Source organism: Fistularia commersonii, chromosome 20 (genome assembly GCF_037954325.1).
Source record: "Fistularia commersonii isolate RoL2024-O1a breed Wild chromosome 20, RoL_Fcom_v1.0, whole genome shotgun sequence".
In the NCBI taxonomy this organism is placed as follows: domain Eukaryota; kingdom Metazoa; phylum Chordata; class Actinopteri; order Syngnathiformes; family Fistulariidae; genus Fistularia; species Fistularia commersonii.
In genome coordinates this window covers 14,463,283-14,482,559 of record NC_141303.1, presented here as the reverse complement: position 1 = coordinate 14,482,559, position 19,277 = coordinate 14,463,283, and the positions used below count along the sequence as shown (strand labels likewise).

Below are 19,277 nucleotides of genomic sequence, written 5' to 3'. Positions count from 1 at the left end.
TGTTGTGGAAGTCCATGGAGGAGGAGGAGGAGGAGGGAAAGAACATCAGGAGGTCAAATTCTCAGTGCTTTAATTTGTGTCTGACAATATATTTCCTTTTTTTTTTTTCTTCTTTTAAATCATTTATTGCTATTAAAAACTCCGAGCGCTCGCGTCCCAAGGCCGCGGGTGGAAACAGCGGCCGCTAGCGGAGGAGGAGGAGGAGGAGGAGGAGGAGGAGGAGGATTACACGTCTGGTGGAGGGAACTCGACCAGATGTAGCTTATTCTCGTGAACGAATCCCAACAAAGTGCCGAAACAAAAGAAATAGAAACCGTGGAAATAAAAAGGAGGAAGTTTTCCGCCGAATACAGAGGCTCAACGAGACGATAAAAAAAAGGTACAAAAGAATTGTACGAAGCAAAAAGCACACCATATCATGAACATCAGAAACCACCGAGGACCACGGGGGGGGGGGGGGACCTTTGGATGAAAACACACTCAAGCCCACTTCCAAACATCTAGATCTTCTGCAGAGGACACGCCAAGCCCTGACGGGCACGGAGGAACTGACCCAGTGTCTCTGAAGCAGCAGGAGACCGACTGCGATCCTTCAAGGTCCACCTGAGCTTATGGTCATCCCCAGGACGTGGAGACACCTCCACCTGACATGAACTTGTGGATGGTTTGGACATGGACAGAGGAGGAGGGCTGGAGAAGATCTGGGAAGAAGGATGCTGAAATGGAGCTGCCAGGCAGCGGGGTTTATGGATGGAGGGGAAGACGACAGGAAGTTGGCTGGTGTGAGAGGAGAGGCTGAGATGGAGCCCCCTGAAGGGATTAGCCCAAAGGAGAAGAACAAAAGCGAGATGTTCTCCAGACCATTAGCACATGGAAGTCATAACGTCGGTCCGGATGGATCTCCGCTACGTTCTCAGTCCGGTTTGATGGTAAACACACCTTCGGGCTCGAAGGTAAACGTGGGCGCTAGATGTTTGGAAGTGAGGCCGCTCGCTCGGCGGGAGAGTCCGGAGGGCTCTGAGAAGATACCGTGGTCAGAGGGGACCTCGGAAGCACGCCGAGGAGCTGCGTTCCTCCGGGAAACAAAGAAAGCGGGTAGAAAAAGGAGAAGGTCGGGGAGGCTCTCCGGAAACAGTCTCTCGTCCTTCCTAGTCGGGGAATCGCTGGCAGGCCTTCTTCCAGCGGCACGCCGTGCACCACTGGTCCTTGCGCTCCACGCCGTACACCTTCCGGCACTTCTTGGCCTCGCCACGACCCTTCCTGCGGGACAGGAGACACACACTCTGCTCAGGTCTCTTTCTTCTCATCCACACGTCTGGACCATGTAGGGTCTCCATGGACCTCCTGCCTGTGTTTGGACTGGGGGAGGAACCCGGGGAACCCTGAGGAACCCCATGGGAGAACATGGAGGAGGAGGAGGAGGAGGAGCCAACCCCGGCTCCACCTCTTCTAGGTCAGTTTATCTAGAAAGCGCCGGGTGTCCTCGGGAGTGGGGAGGACGGAGAAGATCAGGGACGAGGCCCTCAAAGGGACAGTTAGATGTTCTCTCGGATGTGCCGAAGGTCTCGCCGTGATGGACGCGAAACCAGGAGATGGGCCTCACCTGAAGGAGCAGTGGGAGCGAGAGGGCGAGGCGCTGAGGGTCTGGAGCCGGTTCTGCTGCAGCCACTGTTCTCCGACGCTGACGGAGCGGCAGCGAGGTTTCTCCATCTGAAGGAACACAGCAGACCGCCGATAAACCGAACGTCCGGAGACACCGAGCAGACCCCAGAGGTCTCGTCCAGAAGATCCCTCCGAACGGCTTTCGGGTTCTGCCGACGTTCGGGTGAAGAAGATGCCGCCGAGACCCACCGGAGTGTTGCTGTGCCCGGGGGGGTTCAGGCCCTGGCAGCTGGGGCTCCTGGAGGCCACGGGGAGCTGGACGGGGCCGCAGGCCTGCGGGAGAAGCACAGGAGATACAACACCGTCAGATGCTCCCGGCACCCACGGGGGACACGTCTTCTCCGACCTTTCGCTTGGTGAACCCTTCCCTGAACCTCCTGGGTCTCCATGTGAGGGGAGGACATCCAATCTTCTCCTAAACCTATGATGTTCTTCAGCGTCTCACACACACATACACACACACACACACACACAAAGCTCCTGGTGTTTAAGAAGAACACGTGGAACCATGTTCTCCCTGAATTTGAGAATTGGAGATCAGTTTAGGTCCGGATCTCAACGTGTTTAAACCACAACGTGGCTGAAGATACAAGCTCCTGCAGTTTGAAGGCCTCTGAGATCATCTGTGTCCATGGAGAGCTCTCCACTGGAGGTCACCTCAGGAACATGCTGCTCTGAGATGCATCGAGAAATAAATACTCTCATTGGCAGGCGTCGCGGTAGATGTTCTGGAGATAAAGTCATGCTGAGATGGTTTGGACATGGACAGAGGAGGGATGGAGAAGATCTGGGGGTAGAAGGATGCCGAGGTTGGAAGGAGGTCTACAGGAAGACCAGAAGACGTTTATGGAACGACGCAAAGTTAATTGGTGTGAAAGGAGAAGGTTAGAGACAGGTGACTGGCTGAGGGTTAGACGGAGGCGGGTCATTGGCTGAAAGTTAGATGGAAGAAGGTGATTGGCCGAGGGTCGGACGGATGTAGGCGATTGGATGAAAGTTAGATTAAGGGGGTGATTGGGTGAGGGTTAGATGGAGGCAGTTCATTGGGTAAAAGTTAGAAGGAGGCAGGTGATTGGCTGAAGGTTAGATGGAAGGAGGTGATTGGCTGAGGGTTAGATGGAGGCAGGTGATCGGCTGATGGTTCCACAGTCCATCTGTGAGGTCAGATAGACACTCAAGAGGTTCAACCCTGAAGGCCCAGGTGAGGAAACACCTGTCCTCCACCCCCACCTGGTAGAGGTGCTCGGAGTGGATCTGCCAGAAGCTGCTGGGGGCGGAGCGGCTGAGCGGGCCGGGTCTGCCGGGGCCCGGCCCGGGGCCCGAGTTGGAGCGGGGCCTGTGGGCGGGCGGGATCTGGAGCCCGGAGCCCGGGGGGGAAGCACAGGAGGCCCAGCTGAGGAGCGGGGCCGGACACGGCTCCGCGGTCTCACAGGAGATCCTGGTGTAGTAGAAGTCCTCCTCACGCTGGGACTGGTCAAACACACTCCTGAATTTGTGTGGATGGAGACACACACACACACACACACACACACACACACACACACACACACACACACACACATACACACACAAACACACGGACGCTTATAAGAGGAGACGATCCAAAAAGCGAAGATATAACCAAACGCCGAAGGACAAAATTCAGCCTGGACTTCGGCAGTCTCGAGAAGATCACGCACACTCCTCCTGACCTCTGCTGGAGGTTCCTTCGCATGGGAGATGTTCATTTAAATGTTTGAATGCAGCTGCTCGTGTGAATTCTAGGTCAGAAGGTCAGAAGACAGGAAGTGCCAGCTCACCCCAGGTGCAGGACACGGATGTGCCTCTTCATCCCGACCGAAGACGTGAGCACCTTCCCACAGCTGGGCCACAGACACCGGTACAAGCCTTTGACGGAGCTCTGCGGACACAGAGCACAGAGGAGGGTCACCTAAAAGCTCAGCCGGGGTGCGGAAATGAGAAGGTACATTCAGCCAGGAGACACTCGTGCGGGGCGGCGACATCGTCCTCGACTTAACAGTCGAAACATCTCCGAGGAACCACCCGCAGACACCCGGCAAATCATCTGACAGAGCAGACAGAACCTTCTGCAGGTCCGAGAACCTTCTCGGGAACCGGGACGTTTCTCGGTGCATCAGGTGCACATTCGACCTCAGCTGCTTGAAGTATCTGGGCTCCTACTCCGAGGCAGAGCCTTGTCGCCGTTCCAGAGGAACTCAGACTTGGTGAATGGTGGAGCTCATGAGCAGATACTTCCTGTGGAGCACCATCTTCAAAACCTATCCTGATCGCTGATTAGATGTTCTCTTGGACAAAATGGACAGAAGCGGCAAGGAATAGAGCGACGAATCCGTCCAAGCTCTTGTTGCCTGCTACCATACCGAGGTCCCGCATTGACCAACTAGAAGGTTCCCCTGGAGGAGGCTACTTCCCGGAGCTGGACACATGCTAGAAGCGCTCCGTCCAAAAGTGGCTTAAACGACCAGCCAATCACCGGGGCTGAGTCCCCAACATCCCCCAACCGGATGGGTTTCCTGCGATTAACCCCTGAAGATGTTCAAGCAGCATATAGAACCAAGAATAATATGAGGGTCATGGTGATGGACACGATCACGGAGAGGTTAGAGGAAGACGGGGTAAGATCCTACACCTTTGGCCTTTTAGCATGGAGCTCTTCTCCCAGCTCCAGTTCCATGTTCAAGCCTTCATCCGGGCTGCCGTCCATCTCAGGGACGGACGGCGAGGGGGCGGGACTCACGTTGCCGTGGTCCCAGCTCCAGTAGCCGCTGCTGCCGCTGTCGGAGAGCTCACCGCCGCCGCATTCCATGTCGGCGCAGGAAGACGAACCTGCGGAGGAGGACAGATGGCTCTTAGAGACCGACCCACGTCTCCGTTCCGCTACTTGCTTTAGCACCACCAAGGCTAATCTACGGAGTTGTCGGCACACCTCCGTCACAAATATTAGGACAACATCAGCGAGCGGGGTTTCAGTTTCTGTCGCGGTATCACTATTCACTTCATCTTAAGCCCTTTAGAAACTGGATCTCTGCTGACGGAGGTCTACGTCACCAGGAGATGCGGCCAATGTATGATCTTGAAAATGCACTTGGAGGTGAGTGCATATTGGATGTGACGTCAGCTGACTGCAGACCTAGTAAGGTGTCAGTGAGCTGGGAGCTCTGGACCACGGGGTTGCAGGACAGGCTGGTCAGGACCATGGCGGCCATGATCTCGTCCATCTCCACCGACTCCGGGCTTCGGAAGCTGGAAGACATTGACCACAAAGGAAACCAGAAATGTTGACACCAAAGTTAAACGACAACGTCCGGATGGCGCGAGGACAATTTGTCCCTCTCGCTCTGAAGTCTGTCTACTTCCTGCTGGTTCATCTGAGAATCCGCGGGACGGTTCCCCCTGCTGAGTCTCCTCTCCTTCAGAGAGGCTTCTGAAACCCTTTCCTGAGTCGCACTCGGTTTAACGTACAACACACCGTCATCAGCGAAACGTGTGATTTGACCACCGCGGATGAACCCTGAGCAGCAGGCGGCGGCTGAGCTTGGCTCGGGGAGCAGCGAGGGCTTCGCCGTCTTGCTCGACTGCACTTGGGCAGGCGAGGAGGAGCAGCTCTGGAATCATACCAGGTCGTCGGGTTCCACGCTGCCCCTCGCTGGTCTCTCTCGTCCCCGGTGCTGCTTTCGTTCCCGCACCTTGGCGGTAAATCGGCGCTCCTCTCAGGTCCTGACAGCTCTGCGGTCAAGTTCTCCAACCCTCTCGGGTTTCTTTCCGGGTCCGCTTCTCTTCACCGTTGCCCCCCGACTCACTCACCTGTAGGGGATCTCTCCAGGCACCGAGGCGTTGTGGTTGACGAAAGGCGCCGGGAGGTTGATCAGGCCCCTCCTGGACGCACCTTGGGCCGGCGTCTGGTTCTTCTGATCGGCGGTCTCCACAAACAGCCTCCCAGCCTGGACCAGGACCGGGTTGTAGACCTGAGTCGTGAAAGACGACACCCAGAGAGGAACCGGGTTTATCCCAAGCAGAAGGATCAACAGGAAGTTGGCTCCCTGAAGGGAGCAGCCCAGAAGTTCAGAAGATACATCTGAAATTTTTCGAGCATTTAATGCAGTGTTTCCCAACCACTGTGCCGCGGCACATTAGTGTGCCGTGAGAGATCATCGGGTGTGCCGTGGAAAAATGCCCACTTTCACCTAATTGGTCCGAAAATCAGTTATCCAACGCAAATAATGTGTCTTCCTATGTCTATGTGGGCAGCGTGCAGTGACAGGCGGAACAATTAAATGCTCTTCCACTCAATGGCAACAGGTAGTGAATGAACCTGTGTATCTGTGTATCAGATTGATTAGTGACGCTACATTTTTAAAAATAAAAAGTACTTGTATCTGCGTAAACAAACAGGCAGCGTTGTTGAAAACTACCGAGACGAGTGAGAAAGCAGTAAAAGCTTGCTATAAAGTTGCTGAACTCGTCTCTAAATCCAAACAGCCACACACCGTAGCAAAGCATGAATACTACCTGCCGGGAAAATCATTGTAGAATAAATGCTCGGTTCTGGCGTTGATAAAGAAATTGCCAGTTCTCTCAAATAATACCATTTCTAGACATATTGATGACATGTCTTCAGACATTGAAAAAAGTGTTCTGGAAAAGTTGCACATCGGTGGGAAATTTGCATTGCAACTTGATGAATCTACAGATATTAGATATATTAGATTTTACACAAGTAAATTGGGACTACGGTGTCATTCTAATTTGTTAAAAAATGTTTTTGACATATCTATTTGGTGGTGTGCCGTGGCTCAAAAAAGGTTGGGAAACACTGATTTAATTGGACGCTGCTTGTTGCTGACATTGTCCTCGAAAGGAACCGAATGATTTTTCAAGTAAAATAAGTCTTTCCGCCGTAAAACGGACATCTGGTTCCGAGTTTGACATTCGATCACATCTATATCGCAAACATCTGTTTCCATCGAACATCTTTCAAACTCCGGCGTTACTTCATATCACCCCAAAGCAGACTCCACGCATATGTTCATGAAGACCCCGATCATCTGTCAGTCTGTCAGCTCACCAGGGCCTGGCTGTTGTGCATGGTGGTGACGCAGGCCTGCAGTCCTGAGGGGAAGCCGCCACCCGCCGCCGCCGCCGCCGTCACCCCGGGCCCTGCTTGACTTCCGTTCTCTGGTCCCATAGCTGCCATGGAGCTACTGCACAGTGAGGGACGCGGCGTCTGCGTTGCCTGCAGGAGAGCAGAAGTTCCAGGTTTTAGACACCAGCTGTGGTGCTGTGTGGTCTGCAGCGGTCACAGCAACACACACACACACACACACACACACACACACACACACACACACACACACACACACACACACACACACACACACACACAGGATTCTGTCTAGATGAGAGTGTTTGGTCTGCCTGGACATTGAATTTAGTTGAAAACAGATATTACGATAAAAACGGTGAATATATGAGAAGAAGAAACTCCTCCTATAAGATGAACCAAGAATTCAAACAGAATCGTGACCAGGAGTTTGACCTTTATACCCCACAGAGGTGTTCTGGGAAGGTCCCCTGAGCTTTCCCGTTGTACCCCGAACCCCCCGGCCCCACGCCGGCCCAGGAGCCAGAAATTCTTGTTCCTCGGGACCTGCGGCCCAGTATTTCCCCCCCGCTGTGTGTCTGGACTACGCCCACGGATCTTTGTCCATCTGCCGATCCTGCCCCGACCCCAGAACACCTGAACCTGACCCTCTCGTGGAGCCCCGGATCTGGATCCAGCACCTGGAGGGAGGGGAGCAGAGGAAGACCTCCGCAAAAAGCTGCTAAAATCTCGTGAATTATCTTGAAAACCCAGTGGGTGGGTTTCTCACAGCAGAGCCAACCTCACCTTAAGGAGGAGAACGTGACATCAGAACTTCTGACCTTCTGTGCCTTCCACCGCTGGCACTTTGAAATAACAAGGGTTCGAGTTTTAAGTCTAACAGTCTGACCGGACCGGTGAGCCCCTCGGGCCCCGCGTCTCGGCCAGGCCCTCCCCACGGCCCCGCTCCACCTCCGGGGGGGGGTTCGGAGGTATTGCTGGCATCCGGGGTGACACGGATGCGGACCTGATCTGGCGTCCGGTGCATCCTCTGTGGTCCCAACACCCACTGGAGGGAAATGGGGACAGCGGTGTGTTCAATGCCATCGGGAATAATCCGCGATGAGGTCATTCCTTACGGCTTCTGGCAGCGACATGACCTGTCAATCACTGGTTGGGATTAAAGGATCGTTTTAAGGCTTTATTTTACGTATAAAATGTATCTTATCGCTTTATTGTTATTTTAAAGGGAATATTGATGCCTTTCAGATTCTTTTACACCTCATATGTAGAACTTGGCCTCTAAGATAAATACATTCTGAGAGTCTTAGTCATACGGTAACATACATATACATTTAGAGTCTCAGAAATATAGTTTTTACCTGGGGTCTAAGTAATAGGGTTTCTCGAATTTCCGATCAGTATCATACATTATTTATCATGCATTTATCCCAGTCACATCCATACATCAACCATGATAATACGGTAGCGCCTTTAACATTGCTTGAACATTTCTATTGTTCGGTTTTGTTCTGTTTTTTTATGGTAGTGACACTTTGAGCCCCGTCCTCGCCTCGGCTGCAGACAGCACGATTAAATGTTCATTAATTCAAGTCTGGGGCTGTTTATCCAGCACGCAGGGCTGTCTGTGACACCGATATGGGATAAGAAACGAGAAAGACAGAGAACTACGCAGAAAAACAGAGTCAAATGATTAAATAAAGTGAAACAAATGTGTGAGACAAACTGAGCGCCATCTTAACGCGAGTTATTGTTGCTTTGGTTGCTCCTTCCCCCGCGGAGAATCAAATCTCCTACGCCTTTTTCGAGTCCCTGAACGCACCGTAGAGCCCGACCGTCCCCGTCAGCGGACCAATCAGGGCGCGGGCTCGCGGTAAACAAGCGGCTCGGGCTGGGCGGGCGCGGCCTCTGATTGGCTGGCGGCGGCGCGGGGGCCACACACCCCCTTCTGACAACGTGTTCCGACACGAGTTGGTCCGGGAGGCGCGGCGCGCCGAGCCGGGCCGCGTTGGGCCGCGCCGGGCCGGAACGCCGCTCCCGCACGGACACGCCAACGCGGACGTGGATCCGCGCGGATAGAGACCCCCCCTCCCTACCGTTAAAAAAAAAAAAAAAAAAAAAAGAAAAAAAATGGCGCAGGAACGGGAATGGGAACGACCCACGCAAACAGAGGCGCGTAAACAGCCGCTCACATTTCGGCGGGGATAACGTCACCCCGCCGCGGGGGGGGCGGGTATACAATATGACCGGAAATACAAATAAAGTGGAAATACAACCGTCCGAAGCGCGCGTTTGGCGTGCACGGCGACACGCACCGCCGCGCACAAAGTTGCGCATCGAGAAAAAGCGGATCCGCGGTTCCCCGCCGCCCCGGTGCGTTCGACGGCCGCACGCCGTCGCCGCCACCGGGGGCGCCCGCCTGCGAGCCCGGCGGCCCCCGGCCGGCAAAACAACCTCCCGCCGGAGAACAGCCCCTGCATCCGCGGTGAAAACCCGCGACTCACCCGCTGCTCCGGTGCTCCTCCGCCCGGTGCTCCTCCTCCGGTGCTCCTCCGCCCGGTGCTCCTCCTCCGGTGCTCCTCCGCCCGTCCCGTCGCTCGCAGCTCGGCGCCGCCGGCTCGGTGTCTGCGCCGCCGGGAGGGGGAGGGTCGCGGCAGACGCGCCTACGTGTGTGCGCTCGGCGGGCCAATGCCGGGGGTGACAGCTGGCCGGAGCGCGGAACCAGCCGCCTGACGCGCGTCCCCGCCTCCGCGTGCACGGCGATCTAGGTAAGGGGTTACCAGAGCAGCCGCACACACACACACACACACACACTAACACACATACACAAACACACACGCACACATACGCGGGCACGCTTCTGAACCTGCAGCTTCACCCACGGATGGGCTTCAGCGCCGCTCCGTGGAATCACCGCGCACACACACGCACACGCTTTTTCTACGGTTTGTCTATGGCGTGCTGTAGATCCTCTGTGCACGCTTCACTGTTTGTATTTATTTCCATTGCAGACAGCACGCGCTCACGCATGCACACGCACGCATATTTGCAGCTTTTGCTAAAAAAAATGAAGAATTGTGTTATTTTCGGTGTCAAAAGAAACAAGTGTATTTCATTTCCTCCTCTTGTCACAGCACACAATACTTAATTGTTTTGATGATAATGATGATGATCATTATTATTATTATTATTAGCATTTAGTTTTATTCATCAAACTCCAGATGTGGAAAGATGAACAGCACACGTGTGATCAACAATAAGAAACATCACATGCTGCAAAAAAATTGTTTTCAGATGTTTTTCAACATCAGCAGGAAGTGATGTGGGTTTCCTCCATGTTCTCCCCGTGTCTGCGTGGGGTTCATCAGTGTTCTCCAGGTTCCTCCTGCAGTCCAAACACATGCAGGAGCTTCATGGAAACCCTGCCTGGTCCAGACCTGAATGAGAGGGTGAAAGGTTGCATTTTTCTATACGAGGCCCTGTGATTGGTCCAGGGTGAACCCCACCTCTCGGCCAATCCCAGCAGGGATAGGCTCCAGGAAGCAGCGAGTGAGTGAGTGAATATTTTGGGATCATGTATGACCTACAGGATGCTCTGCGGCTGCAGGAGCGCGACGATACTGAAATGATTCTTGATGAAGGGGAAATAATGATTATAAAATGGAAAACCATGAACTGAGAAAAAAATCTTTTTTCCCCTTCAGATTAATGATTGTGCTGGATTGAAGTCAACATCTAATCCCATCAGCGTGTGCAAAAGTTGCATGTAGCTTATCTGGAGCCAACGTCTCAGCACATATCTGCCCACATATGAAATATATGTGTGTGTGTGTGTGTGTGTGTGTGTGTGTGTGTGTGTGTGTGTGTGTGTGTCGGAGCAGATTAGTGTCGGCGGTCTGCACTCTGCTGCCAGACGTCCCGTCAGCAGGGATTTCAGGGTCTGATCAGTGCCCGGGCTGAGCGGGAGACAATCCCGGCCTCTGATTCCTGTCCAGACGACAGGCCTCCTCCGGCCGCGTTGCCGGTGGAGACGGGATGTGAGCGGAGCTCGGGGGGCGTCGCGGCAACTGGGCCAACATCCCAGTGATATCCTATGTTTGAGTCTCAAACGGGGGGCTTTCCAAGTTGTCTAACCATTACGTCATCGGGGTTCAATCGTTGGACACATCTGCTCTGACACGGTTTAATCTCTACTTTCGAATGTTCCCAGCCAAGGAAATGATGCTACCAAGACCTCATCGCCTCCTTTGGAAAAAAAGACCCTCCGACATCTCTCCTGTCCGATGTCCGCTGATATGGATGGATAAATCAGTCTTCTCTCTGAATTGTCCATGCAATCATCCTGAGCTCGGCTCTTGACCTGTAAATATTATATCTAGAAATATATATGTTTGTGTGTATGTATAAATATAAATATATCTTCTTCTCCTTTCAGCTTTTCCCCTTCAGGGGTCTCCACAGCGAAACAACCTTCTCCATCTAACCCTATTCTCTGTATCCTCCTCTATCACACAAACTAACTTCATATCCTCTCTACTCCTCGCTACTTCCAAAATCTTAGGGGTGGCGTCGCCATGGATTTGTGAGCATGAACAAGTAAATGTGCGGGTGTTGGGAGGGTCATAGATGTGGAGACCAGCTCTCTGGCCCAGGTGAGGGGTCCGTGACTCACGGCAGCCATTTTGGATCCGAGGTTCCCTCCCGGAGCTCCTCCTAGCCTGTTGCAGTCTGGCTAACCCAGGAGGCGAGGACTCCCTGCTCCCTGGGATTTGTCACGGACCCGTCGGCGGGAGGCCGCCGTTGTCGCGGAGACACAGCCCGCCTCCGGCGTCGCAGGAATGGTGCCCCGCCCTGCTCCGACCGCACCCCCGGAGCTGCCGCTCCCATGCCATCCGTCAGGAACCGGCCCGGACAGCCTCACGTAGCCCCGCCCCCGCCACGGGGCGCTGGCAAGTCCCGGTCCATCGATGGCTCCTCCTGGGCGCTGCTGCCTGCCAGAAGGTTCCTCAGACTTCGGTGACGGCTGGACCTTGCAGGTCCTTTCCTGCAGTGCCTTCAGGGTTCCAGAACAACACCATGTTTCATAACCAGGCCTGCGCTGCAGAAAATGCAGTCCGCTTTAGGATAGCTTTTGCATTAGCATTAGGGTTTGGTGTTAGCGTTTGGGTTAGTTTTTTGAGTTAGTGTTAGGGTCAGGGATAGTGGTCACTAACTCTGGGTTAACACTAACCCAAAGTTAGCGTTGAGGTTAAGGTTAGGGTTAGCCTTAGGGTTCGTGATAGAGTTAGGGTTCGCGTTATGGTTAGCATCAAGGTTAGGGTTAGCGTTAGGGTTTACGTTAAAGTTAAGGTTAGGGTTAGCATCAGGGTTAAGGTTAGGGTTAACGTTATGGTTAGCGTTAGCCTTATGGTAAGCGTTAGGCAGGGTGTTGGGGTCAGGGTTAATGTCACGATTAGCATTGGGGTTAGTGTTCGGGTTAGGGTTAGCATTAGGGTTAAGGTTAGTGTGAGGGTAACACTATGGTTAGCATTTGGATTAGGGTTAAGGTTAGTGTTAGCCTTGTGGTCAGTGTTAGGGTTAACGTTATTTTAGCATTAGGATTAGTGTTGGGGTTAGGGTTAATGTTATAGTTAGCATTCCTTTGCTGTAACTAATGGCACACTGCTTGCAAGCCTTCCTCCTGGAGCTGCTCCCGACAGCTGATTTTTCCAATGGTTTATCATTCTGGCGACCTTTCCCTCTGAGCCAATCACAACGCAGCAGTGACGGACGGACTGACCGCCACCTGTGTTTTTTTTTTTTCCACAGTTGAAACAGAAACAGGAAGTGCTGTGGAACTGCCAGCCAATCACATTGGGTCTCACTGGCTCCTGGGCAATGATGAACCCTGGGTTTACGCGCTGATGGTTGACCGGGTGAATGCGATGAAGAAAATGGGAGGACGGTAATATTGAGAACTAAGATTCTGAGGCTTTTATTGACTGAACACACAGATTTGCGTGGGCCTGGGGATCCGCGCTGAACACGTCAGGAGAACCGCCGCTGTGACATGGTCTTCACGCTTTAGTACAGGAAAAACCATCCATCTGCTTGACCCTCAGATGTTGGCGTGCGGCATCCCGATCGGGAGGGACCATCGCGATCAGTCGCCGTAACTCTGATGGCTCCGGGACAGCCTGAGGTGCTCATTTTCTGAACGGAGCCGTGTAGAAGTAGACATGATGGCGAGGAAAAGCCAGGAGACAGCACCACAACAGCAGAAGATATACTTAAAAAAAGGAGTAGATTGACGGGCCTTGTTTCTGTTGGGCGACATGGATAATCGTGTGTTCTCCATAAACCGGCGTGACAACCGGAAATGTATTTGTACAACATTTTTGCAAAGAGACGACCGGGCGGCCGGTCGTAGAGAGGCTTAAGGATTCTGTAATTCGGTGACGAGAACAGAGAGCGAGACCCTTCCCGCCGGCGTGGCTCTTCTCCGCTCCCGGGACCACGTCACGTGTCGAGGTGTGGACGGAGCTTCTTGCGGGCGGCTCAGTTGGCGGCGGGGATCTGTCTGTCCAGCGTGCTGCGAGGCATGCTCCTGTGGTCCCTCCACTCCATGTAGCCTGAACCTGCGCGTTCACACACAACAGACGTGTCGCGCACCGAGGGGCGTCTCGCTCCAAAATGGGATTTCGGCGGCGGAGAACTCACCGTCCCTCCCGCCGACTCCGGCCCCGGCGTCAACCTGTCGTGAAGAGACAAAAGATATGGTATGCTCATTCGGGGTGTACGGTCACTGAGGCGTCACGCAGTTTCAGCGTCGACCAAACGCGAAGTATTATCAGATATTTGAAATTCGGAGCGGCGGTTAACACTTCGACCTCACAGCAACCAGGTTCTTGGTTGGATTCCCACAAGGGGCCTTCCTGCGTGGAGTGATCTCCATGTTCTCCCTGTGTCTACGTGGGGTTCTTCAGGGTTCTCTGGGTTCCTCCCACAGTCCAAGCTCATGGAGGAACTTCATGTACATTCTTGTGTCTTTTTATATGAGGTGTGAGTGGATGATTGAATGGTTGTGTGTCTCTATGTGAGGCCCTGTGATGGATCCGAGATGAACCCCGCCTCTCGTCCAATCATAGCCGGGACAGGCTATGATTGGCTCCAGCCCCCCAGCCCTGAGTGCAGGGCGAGCCATGAAGATGATGATGAAATGAGTGAGTGATGTAGGGAGGATCCTTGTGTTGGTTTGAAAAGAGGTACCGGGCACATAGCTAGCGTTAGCAGTAGTAGCCAGCATGCTAGTCGGTCACAGCAGGATTTTAGCACGTTGCACGCAGGCAGTTGGAGTCCTGCAGGTACTCAGCTCGCAGGGAAAGCAGGTAGAACGCACAATGGCCTTTTAAATCCAGAATAAACCCAATTCTGTGCCCAGCCACCGCCACAACACACAACGGATGCTAGCCCAGCCTGGAAACCTCACAAAGTTTAAAAAGTTAGACAGTCCCTGGAGACTCCACACCTGGACTTCATCGGCCAATCGGATCTGAATCGCTGCTTCAGACATTCTCTCAGCAACTGCTTGGATTATCGAGGCCGGACACACACACACACACACACACACACACACACACATACACACACCTACCACCGGCATCCTACCTGGAACAGGGAAGCCTGCAGAGCATTACTGAGTATGGCAACCAAATTCGTCGCATACTTGTAATGTTGGAGGCATTCTTTGGTGTGTGTGTGTGTGTGTGTGTGTGTGTCTGTCAGTGTTTGACATTCAAAGGTGACTTTAGTTGACACAAACAGAATGGCGTCCAGTAGAACAGCAGAGACATTGTGTAAACCGGCTCCCGGGCTGGTAAGCTGCTGTTACCGAGGCAACGCTAGCTGTAGCCAGGTGAGCCTACGTTCGACATGACCTTCGGACGGACTGCTAGCTCGCCAACAGGAGAACCGGGAATAAAATGGTTTCAATCGCTTCAACAACGTCATTTTCTGCTTTAATCCTCAGATTTCCTGCCTCCTGGCTTACTTCCTGTCTTATTTTGGTGATCGAGCTGTAGAAGGATGCTGAGGGTGGAGCGGCCAGGCAGGAAGTCTGGAGGAAGACCGGGAAAGAGCTTTATGGATGGAGGCGAGGAGGACAGGAGGTTTGCTGGCGTGAGAGGAGAGGGTTAGATGGCGGCAGATGATCGGCTGTGGTGACCTCCGAAGGGAGCAGCCCAAAGCAGGAGAAGATGGACTTAAAGCAGGATTCTCCTGATTCTCCTCATGACCGACCTTAGTTGAGGAGCGGTGACATTGATTTGATTCTGATATGTGATGCTAAAGTCACAAGTAGATGTTTGTCATGTTATGTCAGCGTGAAGTGACTGAAGGCGTCCCCTCCGCCAGGTTTTAAGACGGAGCTAAACCTGGGAGGACAGGCCGGACCAGAGTCCGTTGTTATTATCGAACGTGGAAATGCCGACGTTCAGACTGGTTCAAAACAAGGAGGTGGTTTTGGACCGGCAAGCCTTCCCTTGCTTAGTGCCTCTGAAAGAAGAAGGTCCGATTCTTTAAACAAGTCTGTTTTGAACCACTAGCTCCCCTCGATTTACTCCTAAACAGCTGTCCGAATCAGAGTTGACATTCTTGGTTTGCAGTTCGAAGCTAATATTCATGATTTTCAACATCACTCGTTACTCGTTCGCTGACGATACGCCGATGTGCTTGGGTGAGGAGCGGCGGGGGGTTCCTACCGTCGTCCCGTCGTTCATGTCGTACGTGTTCCCCGGGTTCCTGGGGACCAAAACACAAAAGGTTGGCATTCGACCTCCGAGAGTTCGCGGACGATGAGGTGACTAACGTCTTTCACCTGGAATGTCTCGCGATCCAGAGATAGATGTGTGCATACAGTATATTTGGATGAAACGTTTGGCGTCCAGATCAAGTTTCTGCCGAAACCTTGAGCTCCTGGATAAACCCGAGCAGATCTCTGGCAGCAACCAGAGGAAGATGATGTCCTCTGGTTGCCAGAGATCAGTGTGTCACTGGTATGCTTTGCGGTGACAGAAGGCCCGCAGGCGGCAGCGGCGGCAGCGGCTGCAGCAGCATACCAGCGAACACCTCCGGCTCCAGAAGATAAACTAGCATTGATTGGGGTGAGAATTCCTGTGGCCGTCGGGCCCTTTGAAGCGGGCGACGCCCTCCTCCCAAAACCGCCGGTCCAGTCCTACGAGTCTGGTGCGTACCGCGGGAGGTGATCGATATCAGCCCGAACATCCGGGGTCAGAAGGTTCTCACCTGCGACACTGAGCACAGAGGGCCAGGAGGGTCACGGCCAGGACCATGAAGATCACCAGCGACGCCGCGCCTACCTCGGGGGACGACGCCCAAACCGCCAAGTCCGCAGCCGAAACTGGAGCCATCCGGAAATCGTGTTCTGCACAGAGAAGCCCAAACTCCATCAGCCGACGCTCCAGGGGTTCGCCGCTCCACACACACCCTGCAGAACCTTTACCCCCACCACCTTCAGGAGAAGGTAAGCGAACGGAGCCCCGAGCTGGGTTGTGAGTGCGGGTTTCCCTCGTTCCACTCACAGAACCAGGACCCGCCCAGGGAAAGCCGGTCGGCCGGCTGACGGACCCAAAGGAGGCTCAAGTTCACGTGAAATCTTCTTCTCCGACGGACGGAATCACCGAAAAGCATTGCGTTTAAACTCCGAGAAGCTTTCCGATGTTTCATCCGGAGCTTAGAAGGGACGCATCTTCGGGCGGCGGGAACGAGGAGAGTCCGATGCGAGTTTGGCTGAAAGCGGTCTCTGGCTGTGCTACTTTATGGTAAGCAGGAGACCTACCTGGGAGCTGCTGGAGGTCTGGGAGCTGTGTGTCAACCTGAGGCTGGAGAGCTGACTGCTCCTCCTCTGAGTGTGTGACAGCACAGCGCTGGCTCTGGGAGGATCCTCCTTACCAGAGCACAGCTAGGAACAACCCATTGTGTGTGTGTGTGTGTGTGTGTGTGTGTGAGTGTGCATGATTGTGTGCGTGTTCATGCTGCTTTGAGAGAACGTTTGGTATGCATTTGACCGACAATCTTGAGTCTGTGCGCTTTTGTAAGATTGTGATAAACTGCCGTACAAACCTGGTGTGAATTTTTGTCATGCGCAAAGACACACACACACGCGCACAAATAAGCATATGAACACACACACAAATGTAGACACAAGCACACACAAACAATACTTAACACACACACACAGACTTCTCACAGACACGACAACCATGTGGAGGTTCCTGTTCTGGAGGAAACAGTGCAAAAGAAACATCCATAATGACTCTGCTGCCATGAATGTGGCAGATCCACGGGATGTGTGATCCAGCTGTCATCCAGCTGAGATCGATCGGGGATCGGTCAGGGATCAGCCCAGTTTGATGTCCTCTCTGACACTTTCCCATGTGAAAAACCTCAAGATTCCTCTGAGGGACCGTCGGAGGTCTGAGAACTGTGTCCATCCAGGCTCTCCTCTAAAACACCTCCCACTTGTGGGGCAGAGCCACAGACAACAATGACGGTCACACCTTCAGTTTCTGTCTTCAGAACTCTATCTTCTCATCTCCACAACTTTCCTAACCATCTTCTCCTTCAAGATAACTCCTGCTCCGAGTCTCCGAGGCTCCCTGTGGTCCTGGACTCTTCTCTCTCAGCTGATGGACATGCATATAGTTGACAACTCCAGGAGAACCCTGGCCTGTTGTTTATGAATGATCAAATTTGATTGAGTCTATTGAATGTGGGTAAAACACACACACACACACACTTGGCCTGCGGTCCGGCTGACGCTTCCCGTCAACCGCGGCCTCCAGCCTGGAGAAAAAGGGCAGCGCGGTGGAACCGGAGGAACGGGTTGTGAGGGCGGCACCGCGCGTGAAGCACGCCGCTTCTCCAGATCTGGTCATTCTTCTGAAAGTCCTGTTTTCTTGCAAACACTCCCAAAGTGCTGCTGACGAGCAGCCGCTGGGAGACGCCCAGCAGACACACTCGGGGTGAGTCACCGCCGCGGAAGCAGGTGCGGACCGGAGGAGGCCCGTGGTGACCCGGTAGATGTTCTTCCACGGTTTGAACACTTGCAGGAATCTAATCTTCCTGCTACGGCTATGCTTCGACGATGGGATGTTTCCTGTTGAGTTTCTGCTTGCAGTTCTCCAGCGGTTGCAAAACGTCATGGGACATTTCTTTGTTTCATTGCATATTTTTGTTTTCCCTCTGTCGCCCGTTTGTTATTGTACCGCAGGGGGCGGAGCCTATCCCAGCAAGATCAGGGGCACCCAACCATTCACCCTGTCATCCACAAATGTGGACCATGCAGGGTCTCCACGAACCTCCCGCATGTGTTTTGAGAATCTCGAGGACCCCACACAGAACATGGAGACTCCAACCAGGAAGCCCTCTAGCTATGAGGGCCGTCTGAGAGGAGGGACGTCTTCAAGGAGAGTGTGCCATCATAAGATCTGACAAATAGGTAGTCGTCGCACACTCCCGTTTGCTCGGCAGCTGCTTGTCCACCCGTCTCGTTGTGAGCAGTGCCGTGAAGGTGCAGCAGAGGACGAGGGCGGGGAGGAGCAGAGCGGCGCAACCCGGCTGCTTCCACCAAACACCTCCTGCACGGGGCGTGAACAGGCCGGGAACAGGCGGAAGATCCTGGGTAGAAGCGCTTGGGGACGGGGCAGGAGAAGAAGATGCGGAGGGCGTGGAAGGGCAGCGAGGGCTGGTACCGGGGCTGATGTCCAGCACGTGCGCCCCGGAGGTCGGGGTCAGCTGGCGGGTGGGAACGGACGCCGATACCGGGACTGGGCGAAACTGCAGCCGGTGCAGGAGAGCTAAGCGAAGAACGCCGCACTTGGCGAGAACGCCGCGCCACCTGGCGGAGGAGGTGGCCGCCGCGCACATGTCGTCCGTGAAGAACAGGAAGTAGTGGACGCGCTCGGCGGCGGGACGGAACCGGGAGACAGGCCTGGAGAGGAGAGAGGAGGAGGTATACTCACACGCTATATACCGTATGTACTGCTTATGTGCTGCATCTCGTATATTTGTACTCACATCCACCCAAATATTATTGGATTTACAGATTCCAAAATGATATTTTTATTGTTTCCCCTGCATATTCATATTGGAGGTTTCATTGTACTTTGGAATTTAAAAGCATTTTCCCCCATGTAGATTTGAGGTAAAAATATGCTGTATATGAGTCTCCATTCATGTTTTCGGCCAGACCGGACAATTCCGACGCCCGTTGCGTGTTCTGCGTCTGAACATCAGCAAACATGTCACGGGACATCGGGGATGCATTTTCTTCAAGGCTTCTGACGGGAACCTTCAGAGGCTGTGGAGCAGGGAAGGAGCCCACACTCGGTGGAAACAGCGAGCCTTATGTCAATGCTTGTTTCTTCAGGAATTCTTCAGCATTCATTGACATTTATTCCCCTTTTCCTGGAGACTGATTGAAATCTAAACGCTA

The 19,277-nt window shown here is 53.5% G+C and overlaps 1 protein-coding gene and 1 long non-coding RNA gene across 3 annotated transcripts; both read right to left on the bottom strand.

The window, feature by feature from the left end:
- Positions 1–53: 53 nt before the first annotated feature.
- Positions 54–9,627, bottom strand: znf395b (zinc finger protein 395b). 2 transcript variants are annotated; one of them, XM_086166729.1, is made up of 10 exons: positions 9,289–9,627; positions 6,749–6,916; positions 5,488–5,648; positions 4,814–4,926; positions 4,313–4,509; positions 3,462–3,562; positions 2,893–3,148; positions 1,852–1,935; positions 1,604–1,710; positions 54–1,260 (listed from the first exon to the last, which is right to left on the bottom strand). In XM_086166729.1, the coding sequence occupies exons 2-10, from the start codon at positions 6,875–6,877 to the stop codon at positions 1,149–1,151; spliced, it is 1,260 nt and encodes a 419-aa protein (XP_086022855.1). In that variant the 5' UTR covers positions 6,878–6,916; positions 9,289–9,627; the 3' UTR covers positions 54–1,148. The 2 variants fall into 2 exon arrangements, with proteins under 2 accessions (XP_086022855.1, XP_086022856.1); XM_086166730.1 differs by having other exon boundaries at positions 4,421–4,509; positions 9,289–9,618.
- A 3,107-nt stretch (positions 9,628–12,734) lies between these two features.
- Positions 12,735–16,725, bottom strand: LOC147223059 (uncharacterized). The gene is made up of 5 exons (XR_015107701.1): positions 16,620–16,725; positions 16,067–16,205; positions 15,523–15,562; positions 13,484–13,517; positions 12,735–13,401 (listed from the first exon to the last, which is right to left on the bottom strand). It is a non-coding gene; the product is annotated as an uncharacterized LOC147223059 (long non-coding RNA).
- Positions 16,726–19,277: the final 2,552 nt, after the last annotated feature.